The 10,450-nt window shown below is 31.9% G+C and overlaps 1 protein-coding gene across 1 annotated transcript; it reads left to right on the top strand.

Annotated features, from left to right (window-relative positions):
* The first annotated feature begins 3,746 nt into the window (after positions 1 to 3,746).
* On the top strand, positions 3,747 to 8,515 carry LOC148196370 (AP2-like ethylene-responsive transcription factor AIL6). The gene is made up of 10 exons (XM_088094660.1): positions 3,747 to 4,112; positions 4,199 to 4,394; positions 4,512 to 5,046; positions 5,377 to 5,459; positions 6,710 to 6,718; positions 6,828 to 6,916; positions 7,325 to 7,398; positions 7,477 to 7,527; positions 7,616 to 7,692; positions 7,784 to 8,515. The coding sequence occupies exons 2-10, from the start codon at positions 4,253 to 4,255 to the stop codon at positions 8,239 to 8,241; spliced, it is 1,518 nt and encodes a 505-aa protein (XP_087950786.1). The 5' UTR covers positions 3,747 to 4,112; positions 4,199 to 4,252; the 3' UTR covers positions 8,242 to 8,515.
* The last annotated feature ends 1,935 nt before the right edge of the window (positions 8,516 to 10,450 follow it).

Here is a 10,450-nt window from a genome sequence, read left to right as displayed (position 1 = left end):
GATCATTTATAATTATTGATGAATATGAGTTTGTTTATAAAAATTTATTAGTTAAATTTATTAACAAATTAAAATTTATATTATTAACAAATACTTCAGTTGCCAACATATTTGACCGGTCTGTTTTGTCAATAAATTTTGTTACCAATAAATTTTACTAATAGTTTTTGACAAAAATTATCAATGAATATTTATTTATAAATAATTATAAGCAAATTTGTTATTATTAATAATTTTTAACAAATTAAAAAATTTATTAATAAAATTTGTTGACAACTATCATATCAGTAAATTTTAGTCATTAATAAAATTAAATTATCAACTATTTTTACTATTATCAACAGACTTTTTAACATACAATTTTTTTATAGTAATATAATGTGAATGTATATAATTATATAATTCTAGAAAAAACAAAAAGAATAAGAAATAAATTTCAAATAATATATTGATTAAATTAACTAACTTTAACATTTTATAATAATTTTGATAATTTTTTATTATTATTTTATATAAATGTAAAGGTAATATTCACTACGAGGGGAATGAATATAAAATTATTGATTATAAATATATAGACTTTAAATTGTATATATCCACTTAACAAAAGTTTAAATTGCACCATATCTTTTCTTATTTTAAAATCTGCACCTTTTGAGGAATTAATGTGTAACACACATTAACTTATTTTGTTTCTTTAAATATAGAATTTCTACAAAATTGTTATCATCACAATATTTTTTGAAACTCTAAAATTTTATGTAATGTAACTATTCTTCTAGTTTATTCCATATATTTCTTATTATAATAAGGGGTCAAACTTTTATACAACCAAAGTCTCTCATCTATTAATGTGAATCATAAATTCAATAAATGAACTTTTGTTAATTTTAATTGTTTATCCAAGTTAATAAAATAAAACATAAATGACTTGATACTTAAACATTTTATAATTCTGTTAGATAGTATTTTTAGTGGGCCTGATTTAAATATTTACGTATACCTTAATAAGGAACTTTTAAACTAATTACTATAAAACGATAAACTTAATAATATATTAAAATAAATGTTTTTAACAATCCTCATAAATACAAAATTTATTATTAACAACAACCAGATAAAAATATAATATTTTGAGTCTATAATTTTCATTTAATAAAGATGACGTTCAGTCTTTAATTTTTCATTCAATAAAAAAGATATTTAAAATTTCTAAATTATTTGGATAAAAAAGTAAAGAAAAATTAGAGTAACGACTTAATGAAATTATTTTTGTCTATATTAATATATTTAAAAAAAATTAGTAAAATAATTTTTTAAAACAATTTGATGATAGAAATATTTTTTTAAAACATATAAATTAGAATTAAAGTATATTTTGAATTGAAAAAAACTTACTAACAAAATTAATGAATAAAAATTTAAAATAACAATATATGTTAAAACGAATTATTTTAAAATTAATCAAATTTAAGTAATATTGTTTTATTTTATTTATTATTTTATTAACTTTTTATTTTCATTATTTATCCGGAAAACATAATTATATTCGATTATTGGTGACCAATTATATATGAAACTGTATTTCTTTTTAAATCTTAATATATGAGCGAAAAAAGTTTATGCTTATTATTTTTCTTAGTGATTATTCAATTTTTTTTTGTCTTTATTATTTTTTTTATACACATTATCACTTTTTTTATTTTGTTAAAAATAATTAAACTATAAATATCTATTTGTTTTTGTATAATTACTATGCATGAATCCGTCACTGGATGATATTATAAGAACATTATTTTTATTTTGTTTGTTTATTTATACTCTTACTTTTTGGTGTTCCTAATGGCAAAAACCTTGCTTGAACTACATTGAACTGTTTGATCATGTTCAATGTAAACAAAGATACTTGTAAGAAGTGTCACTAAAAGTTTGTGAATGCAAAAACAGTGCTTCAGCTTTATGCTTCCTTTGTTCTTGTTTCCTTAGTTTGAGTTGTTTACTCTTTTTGTTTATTATCATTGTATTTTTTTTACTTGTTTTGTAGAAATAATCTTGTCATTCACAAACATGTTAAATTGTTTGTATGTTGTTTACGCATTTGTAAAGTTATTTGTTTTTATATGATTGTATGTCTTATTTGGATTGAAAGGTATTTATACTGGTTTTTATCAAAGTCGAAAATATTATTAAGGTTAATTATTGTATTTTGAGATAATTTTTGATTTAGAGATCGAAATTTTATCTTGTTGTTCTTAAAAGATGTTTTAGAAGGTGAAAAAAGAAAATGTATTTAAATTACGTTTCACGTCAATTTATAAGTGATGTGAAATTATTGTGTATTTCTGAGATATTATCCGTTTTAAAAATTTTTTTATCACGATTTTGTTTTAGAATATAAAAGTATTAAGTGTATCTTAATATATTTAATCCATACTTGACCACAGTTATTAATATATTCGCTTAAAAAAAATAATGACAAAATTGTCGTAGTTTTTAATATAGTTCTTATTCTAAGTTACTAGTTGTTGGAGAGACTTTAAATCAAACATGTTTTTTTTTTCTTCAGCAAACATGATGATATCCTTCAAAAATTAATGGACATTGGGTACTTTGCTCAATCATGTATGTATTTTCATTATCACTTAAAGTTTTGCATGTTAGTTAGCTACATATTATGAAAATATAATTAAGATCTTTTATTCAAACTTGAAAGTGATGACTTGGTTACCTGTACAATAGGATCAGACAAAGATCAAAATTAAATATGACTAGTGTGAATGATCTTTGATGATATTGCAGGTTAATCAAGCTGATGTACAACATCTTGATAATAAATATCCATTAAGCAGCAATTTCAAACAAACCAAACTCCACTAATATGTTCAATATTTTCACAAAATTTAGAATAGTGAACAAAATTAGGAAATAATTGAATATTTTAAATATGAATCTCTACACAAGTTTTAAGAGACTTTAGTAAAGAGTTGGTGACTTAAAACAAGAATTTAATTAATTCTAGAAAATTTTAAAATAAATGAACATGTTATTTTATTTTTATTTAATCATTATAATTTAATTATTTTTTATATGTTATTTTGCCTTGTATGTTTATACCATATAAGTTAGATGCCACGCTGACACCAATTTAAATTTATTATTTTAAGTTTAGCTTAATTTAAAATTCGGTTTCAATATTGTGCAAAAATTTTATTTTTTTATTTTTAATTTAACTTAATCTTGAAAAGTATACTTTTTACAATAACAATATAAATTTGGAATAAAAAAGTTATCAAAATAAAATCTAAATTTACTTTTAACACGAACATTATATAATCACTGTACAAATTTATCTACTGAAAAAAAAACTTTATTCTATTTCATTAATTAAATCAATTAAAAAAATTTCACTTCCATTCATCCTCCCTTTAATACAAATAAAACGTCATGGTATAAAATAATTAAACATTAGGAATATTTAAATAATGTTTAACAGCAATAATATAATCAGAAAACAATGTGTATCCGTCCGGTGCAGGTCCCATTAGTGGCAGTATTTGAATGTGAAAAGTGACAAAATTTGTTGGCTGAATGAGGAAGTGGGGGAACAAGAGTTACGGGTTTGAATTTTGTGACTGGACCCAAACCATTTCCGGAACAGCTGCATGTAAGACAAGTGTGGCAAAACCCAATTTAATTTTCCTTCCTTAAAAAACATCCAAGTACCCAAACCCCACTTTCGTAATTTCTCACCCTTCCCTCAACCCAACCCTATCAAACAGCCCCAGCCCGGATCTTTCGCGGACGTGTTTCAGACAAATTTTCTTCCGCGCAGAGCCAAAAGTCACTTCTCTCCGCTCTTTCTTTATTATTTCTTTCCCTTCCGTTTCTATCTCTCTCCCTAAAATCAAACTCTCTCTGCCTTTACGCTGAAACTCTTGCCATTATATAAACAACTCACCACCCTCTCACAATCTCTCTCTCTTGCTCACCATTTCTCTGAAAACGAGCAACCCAACCTTGCATGCATTCTTCTGCTTCTCTCTTAATTTATTCTTTGCTTTCTAACATGGAGAAGAAGTAGCTATCTGTTCAACCAGTAACGCTTCTCCGGAGTAAGACTTTCTTTCAGTTTTCGCCCTTTATTTAAGCCTTTTTTTCTGTCTCTCAATCAACTGTTACTCATTTTCTGCTTCTTCAGAAACGTTTTATTTCAGCACTTCATTTTGCACCATTCTTATTCCTATACCAATCAATGGCACGTGCCACTAACTGGCTATCGTTCTCCCTCTCCCCCATGGAAATGCTCCGAACCTCGGAACCTCAGTTCGTGCAATACGACGCCGCTTCTGCAACTAACTCGAATCACTACTTTCTCGATAACTTGTACACCAACGGTAATATACAGTAGTTACTTACTACTTACATCCTTGCTTACTTACCAGTTACTGTTTGCTGCTTCCATAAAACAAGTGCAACTGAGAGATCTCTGAAAATGTTCGTTTTCTGTGCAGGGTGGGGAAACGGGAACCTCAAACCTCAGGTGCTGATGGACCAGAATCTGAACCAGAGCGACGTCAGTTTTGTCGAATCCTCCCAGTCCCAGTCCCAAAGCGTCAGCCATGCGCCACCGCCCAAGCTTGAGGACTTTCTCGGTGACTCCTCTGCGGTGATGCGCTATTCCGACAGCCAGACGGAGACTCAGGACTCTTCGCTGACTCACATGTATGACCACCACGGCTCTGCATATTTTGGTGACCAGCAGGATCTCAAGACCATTGCTGGATTTCAAGCTTTTTCTACCAACTCTGGCTCGGAGGTTGATGATTCCGCGTCCATTGGAAAAACACAACCCAGCGAGTTCGGGACTCACTCTATTGAGTCCTCTGGGAACGAGTTCGCCGCGTTTTCCGGTGGTCCCACCGGCACTCTCTCTCTGGCTGTGGCACAGAGCTCCGAGAAGGCGGTGGTGGCAGCAGATTCCGGTAGCTCGAAGAAGATCGTGGATACCTTCGGCCAGCGGACTTCTATTTACAGAGGTGTCACCAGGTAGAGTAATTTTTCATTTATGTAATACTATTATTATTGAATCAATCCATTACTGTTTTATGTTTTTTGTTTGTTGGTGTGTATGGTGCTTGTACTAAAAAATGAGGTTTCTCTTTTTCTTACCGAAAGGATCTTTTGACACGTTGGAAGTTGAAAAAAGCAGCTTGCGAGTTGTTGTCTATTTGTGAAAATATATCAAGATAGGGATTTTAGATGCGGAGTGTTGACAATGGCTTGAGAGAGGTCAAGGTCATAAATTTGGCCTCTTCTCACATCTATTTGATGTTAGATTGTGATTTTCCTTTAATTATGTTTTTTGTGATTCTGCAGACACCGATGGACAGGTAGATATGAAGCCCATCTATGGGACAACAGTTGCAGGAGGGAGGGTCAAGCCAGGAAAGGGCGTCAAGGTCTATCTATCTATCTCTCTATTCTTTAAAATAAAGAAAAAGAAAATGAGAATAAGGAAGGAATAGGTGTGATCATATAGCACTGAAAAGTGGCTTGCATGCATTGAAGGAGCAGTTAATGGTTGGAGTGGGGTAGGACACCTGGAGTTTCTTTGTAAACAGTCCTTTTTATGATTGACTGATGGGTGTATATGCATATATACTACGGTGGTATGTGCCGCCATTTTGCCCCTTGTGAGTCGGGTGTCTATGCTTTCTTGTCTGGTCAGACATGTTAATCTCTCAGTGTTGCTGTTCTCTCTGCATTCTCTCCCTGTTCCGTACGCTTTTGTTGACACCTTCTTGTCTAGTATCTTATCTATCCGTCCTTCCCCTTCCTCATTAGTCATGAGTCATAACTGATATGGTGCATTAGGGCTTTATCTTTTGCTTTTGCTTTCCCACTTGCCAGGGAAAGCTGTGTTTGACCACATCACCCATCACTCCCATATTGAAATTTGTACTTCCTTACATTAAGACGGAGGAGGAGAGTCTACTGTAGCTCTGAAGGGTTCAACCACACTGCCTCTGGCCCCCATCTCAGAATAATGTTCTGAAACAAACTCACGGGATTTCTTAGATTCTATGTTCCAGAGACAAATAACAATAATGTTTTTCTTACCAAGCCTCTTTATTGGACGAAAATATTTGTCTACAATTCGTTCCCATGAGAGATAGGCAATTCGGCATTTCTTTTTTCTGTCTGTTTTTTAATGCCGGGATATGTCTTTGACTATAAGCTATCTACTTACTATGATTGTTGAGATTTTTATTAACCTGAAAGCAAAATTTGATTATCACTTTGCACGGATACCATCAATCTTTGTCTTTAAATTAATGTTTTTCGTAGATGGAGCCTTTTAGTACAAATAAAATTCGACTAGTCCTTGTTCTAGGAAAAGAGGATGGGGTTGATGGATCTAATCCAGTGTACAGTTGTTTTCATCCTATCTAGCAGCCATAAAGGGCGTGAGAGAGAAAAAAAATAAAGGAAAAAAGAAAGGTTTGTTGTGCGCATGCACCGTGGCAATTGGCAAGCATATGATCACTTTTCTTTTCGGCCATTTGCATTTTGGGTTAGAAAAGTAATTTTTGGCAGATAATTTTGACTATTCCGGTAGCTGATGTTTGATATTTTTGGCTTTTCCTTTGCATGGAACGGGACTTTGGTGCATTTCTGGCTGTCATTCAACTTTTTGACTCTTGTACAGTTTATTTGGGTAAGTAGTACTTTTCACTTAGATTTGGTTCAATAACCTTAATAATATCTTAAACTTTTTCCGTTGTTTGAGAGATGGTTGTGACATAACCCATTGTCGTGGTTATCAGGTGGATACGATAAGGAAGAAAAGGCCGCGAGAGCTTATGATTTGGCAGCTCTAAAGTACTGGGGTCCCACTGCTACCACCAACTTCCCTGTAATGCAGTCACTTCTTTCTTGTATTCAGTTTTGATAGATCTTAGTTGCATGAAATCCTACCCATATTCAACGAGTGAAAACCTACACTCTACGCAAGGAATCGTGCATGTTGTGTGTTCATATTTTAATACACTTGTATATATAAAAATCTCTCTTTTCAGAAATTGGTTGGAGTGAAAGAAATATGCTTTACTTGGTATGTAAAAAGTTCAGGCTAAGGTGCCAGGAAAGGGTGTGCATGGTATCTTCATACTAACGTGACAAGAATGAAAAGAAAGAGATAGCTAGCTTTTGTTCCGTTTTGTGTCTTGTTTGTGCTTCGTCTGTGTATTGCACGCTTGTGTACAATGCATGGATTAGTATTATAACTAACATCACTTGCCTTATTTTCTATCATCTTTCTCAGGTGTCCAATTATTCAAAGGAATTGGAGGAGATGAAGCATGTAACGAAGCAAGAATTCATTGCATCACTGAGGAGGTTTGCTTGAGTCAGCTTATAAAAAATTATCACAGCACTTCTATGCTGTTACTGAAACTTTGAGTTTCATTCATGCAGGAAAAGTAGTGGGTTCTCTAGGGGAGCTTCCATATACAGAGGTGTCACAAGGTTTGGAGTTTAAAATTTAAAATTATACAAGAAAAATAACATATTGGTGGTAGATTCTGTTTTAATACTTGTAAGTTGTATCCTGCAGGCATCATCAACAGGGAAGGTGGCAAGCAAGAATTGGCCGCGTAGCTGGAAACAAAGATCTGTACCTGGGAACATTCGGTATATATATATTTTGTTCTTCCATAGTTGTCGTGTTTGACAGTATCCATAGTTGTTGTGTGATGAAGTAACTGAGTTGAGATTGTAACAGCAACGGAAGAGGAGGCAGCGGAGGCATATGACATTGCAGCTATAAAGTTCAGAGGTGCAAACGCAGTAACAAATTTTGAGATGAATAGATACGATGTGGAAGCTATAATGAAGAGTGCTCTTCCAGTGGGTGGGGCAGCAAAACGCTTGAAGCTTTCCCTTGAATCGGAGCAGAAAGTTGGTGTGAGCAGCAGTCAGCAGAATCCACCGTGTGGAAACGTCAGTGGAAGCATAAATTTCTCGGCCATTCACCAGCCTGTTGCTTCGATCCCTTGTGGAATTCCCTTTGATTCTTCAACAGCATATTATCACCACAACCTTTTCCAACATTTTCATCCTACCAACGCTGCCACGGCAGTTTCCACCGTCACTTCGGGCAATGTAGCTGGGCTTACCGCACTTCCTCCACCGGCGACAACGGCAGCTGAGTTCTTTATTTGGCCTCACCAGTCTTATTGATCTAATCAACTACAACATCTTATGCTAACAAATCAAAAGCTATATAGCTCCTCTATAATTAACACCTTTAGGCTCCTAAGAAACAAAAAATCAGGTTTTTGAGTTCGCTAGTCTTAGTTACAGTAGGAAGCTGGATATGTAACTAATTACTCAAGAAATCAGAAATATTTGCTGCATCTTAATCTTTGCACAACAATTCCCTAAATGCTTCTTAACTTTTGTATCTTCACCTTTGCTAAATTACCTTAATTGCCAATTCATCTTGTCTTTCAAATTGCTGTTTTTAACATTTCTGTGAAACACGGGAATACAATGTTCCATTATTAATTCATTATTATTCTACAGTGTTTAACAAAATTTTCAAGTCTTAATCTATAAAAGTTCTTTTACTGTTCTTTTATAATAGTTAAGCAAGCAACGACTTTTCTGTAAAAACTAACTCATTCGGACTAATAATACACCCAAAGTTAAAAAATCATGTCCTTTTTTACGAATGTTCATTTTCTAATTTTAAATACAAGTGAATAATAAGATATCTGAATAAAAATCGACTCACATATTAATTTTTAACCGTTAAATATTTTAAATAATGTCATTTTTATATGATGGTTATTTTTTTTTATCTAATGTAAAATTTGATTTTTATTTTAGTTGAAATATTTCAAAATAATGTATATTAGAGTGGGTCAAATTTTATTAACGGTCAGTTTTTCCGTATTTGTGTTAGTTTATACCAATTTCATTAATTTCTTTTATATTCTATTATTTGTTATCTTAGAGATTCAAAATTATTTGTTATGTCAGATACTTAATATTGGCGTTAAAAGAGTTTCATTACAAGCTAATGGTTAAAAATATAAAATAACCATAAAAATTAAGATGAAATAAATATTTTGTGCTATTCTCCTTTTTTATTCAGTTCACCATTTTAACTGGAACCAAAACAAATTGTCTTCAACTAGTCTTTTTTTTCTTAAACGCATCAAATTCAGAATAAAACTTATCTAATGTCCTTGCTTTTGTATTTTCTTAAACTTATCTAATGTCTTAGCTTTTGTATTTTCTTTAACATTTTATTAAATGCTACTTAAGTAACTGCCAGAAGTCTGCCTTTTCTAAAGGAGTATTTAATTAAGTAATAAAAGAGGCTACATTTAAAATTATCTACTTCTATATATAAAGAATTTTCTTTCTTTGTCCATATTTATTTTTAATTTTATCTTTTAAAAAAATAAATTAAAATAATTATTTTATCAATTTTATCCTTTAAATTACAATTTATTTAAATTTAATTATTAATTATTTTAAGGTTTAATACCCAATTTTGTCCCCAGTTTGATTCGGAAATCTCAATTTAGTCCCTCTATATAAAAGTAATTGTAATGGATCTTTACTTGTAATTATGTGAGTCAAATTAGTCCCTTCTGTTAAATATAGGCAAATGGAGTTAATGGGCTGATAATGTGGCAGTAGTCACTGATTAGGTGTCAACACGTAATTGAGATTGTGCTTACGTGGTGTTAGGGCACCTGATTTTAAAGTTAGGGCACCTAATTGGAAATTGGGGATAAAATGATTTGGGGGTGATTTGTTGCAGATTAGGGCATTTTGGTGTGTGCGAAAGAAGACAGAAGCAGTGATCGCGGGAACCATTAAGTTTAAGACAAAGCATTTGTTAGTGGACGACCATTCGTGGAGATCGTGTTGGTGGGGTAAATAACGAAAAGCGACTTTCGAAGGTGCGTTTATGGTAGGTTTTGTTCTGTGTTTGGTTGCTTTCGGTGTGGTTCCCCTAGAACTTTTGATTTTTGTATGGTTTTTCTGTGTTGTGTGCCCCAATGTCAATGCATTTGCTTTGTTTCTGTTGCGACATTGTCGTTGTGGTCCCCCTTGATAGTGTGTGGTACTGTGTTGTGGCATTTTCTTTATTTACTGTGATAAATGTGGTTTTGCTTTGTTTGAGTTGTTTATGGTCTGTACAGTGGTATGTTTATGCTTTGTTTTTTGGTTAGATATCATTTGGGTTAAGGGTTAAGCATAGATTAACTGTGAACAATTTTTATATTAGATAATATGGCCAACTCAGACATTGAAGTCGTGTTTCACCATGGAGGGAAATTTGAGAATAATGGGACATTTGGATATCACTATGGTCAAATCACAACTTTAAAAATAGACCCTGATCGATGGAGTTATTTTGAAATATTAA

This window comes from Vigna umbellata, chromosome 7 (genome assembly GCF_029865625.1).
Source record: "Vigna umbellata cultivar VRB3 chromosome 7, Vumbellata_1.0, whole genome shotgun sequence".
Lineage (NCBI taxonomy): Eukaryota > Viridiplantae > Streptophyta > Magnoliopsida > Fabales > Fabaceae > Vigna > Vigna umbellata.
This window is presented reverse-complemented; position numbering and strand designations above follow the sequence as displayed.

Excerpts from the sequence above, each read along its gene's own strand:
- LOC148196370 (XM_088094660.1), top strand. The coding sequence starts at position 4,253 with ATGGCACGTGCCACTAACTGGCTATCGTTCTCCCTCTCCCCCATGGAA. Across the intron at positions 5,047-5,376 it reads ATTTACAGAGGTGTCACCAG|ACACCGATGGACAGGTAGAT; the intron begins GTAGAGTAATTT and ends GTGATTCTGCAG. Across the intron at positions 7,693-7,783 it reads TCTGTACCTGGGAACATTCG|CAACGGAAGAGGAGGCAGCG; the intron begins GTATATATATAT and ends AGATTGTAACAG.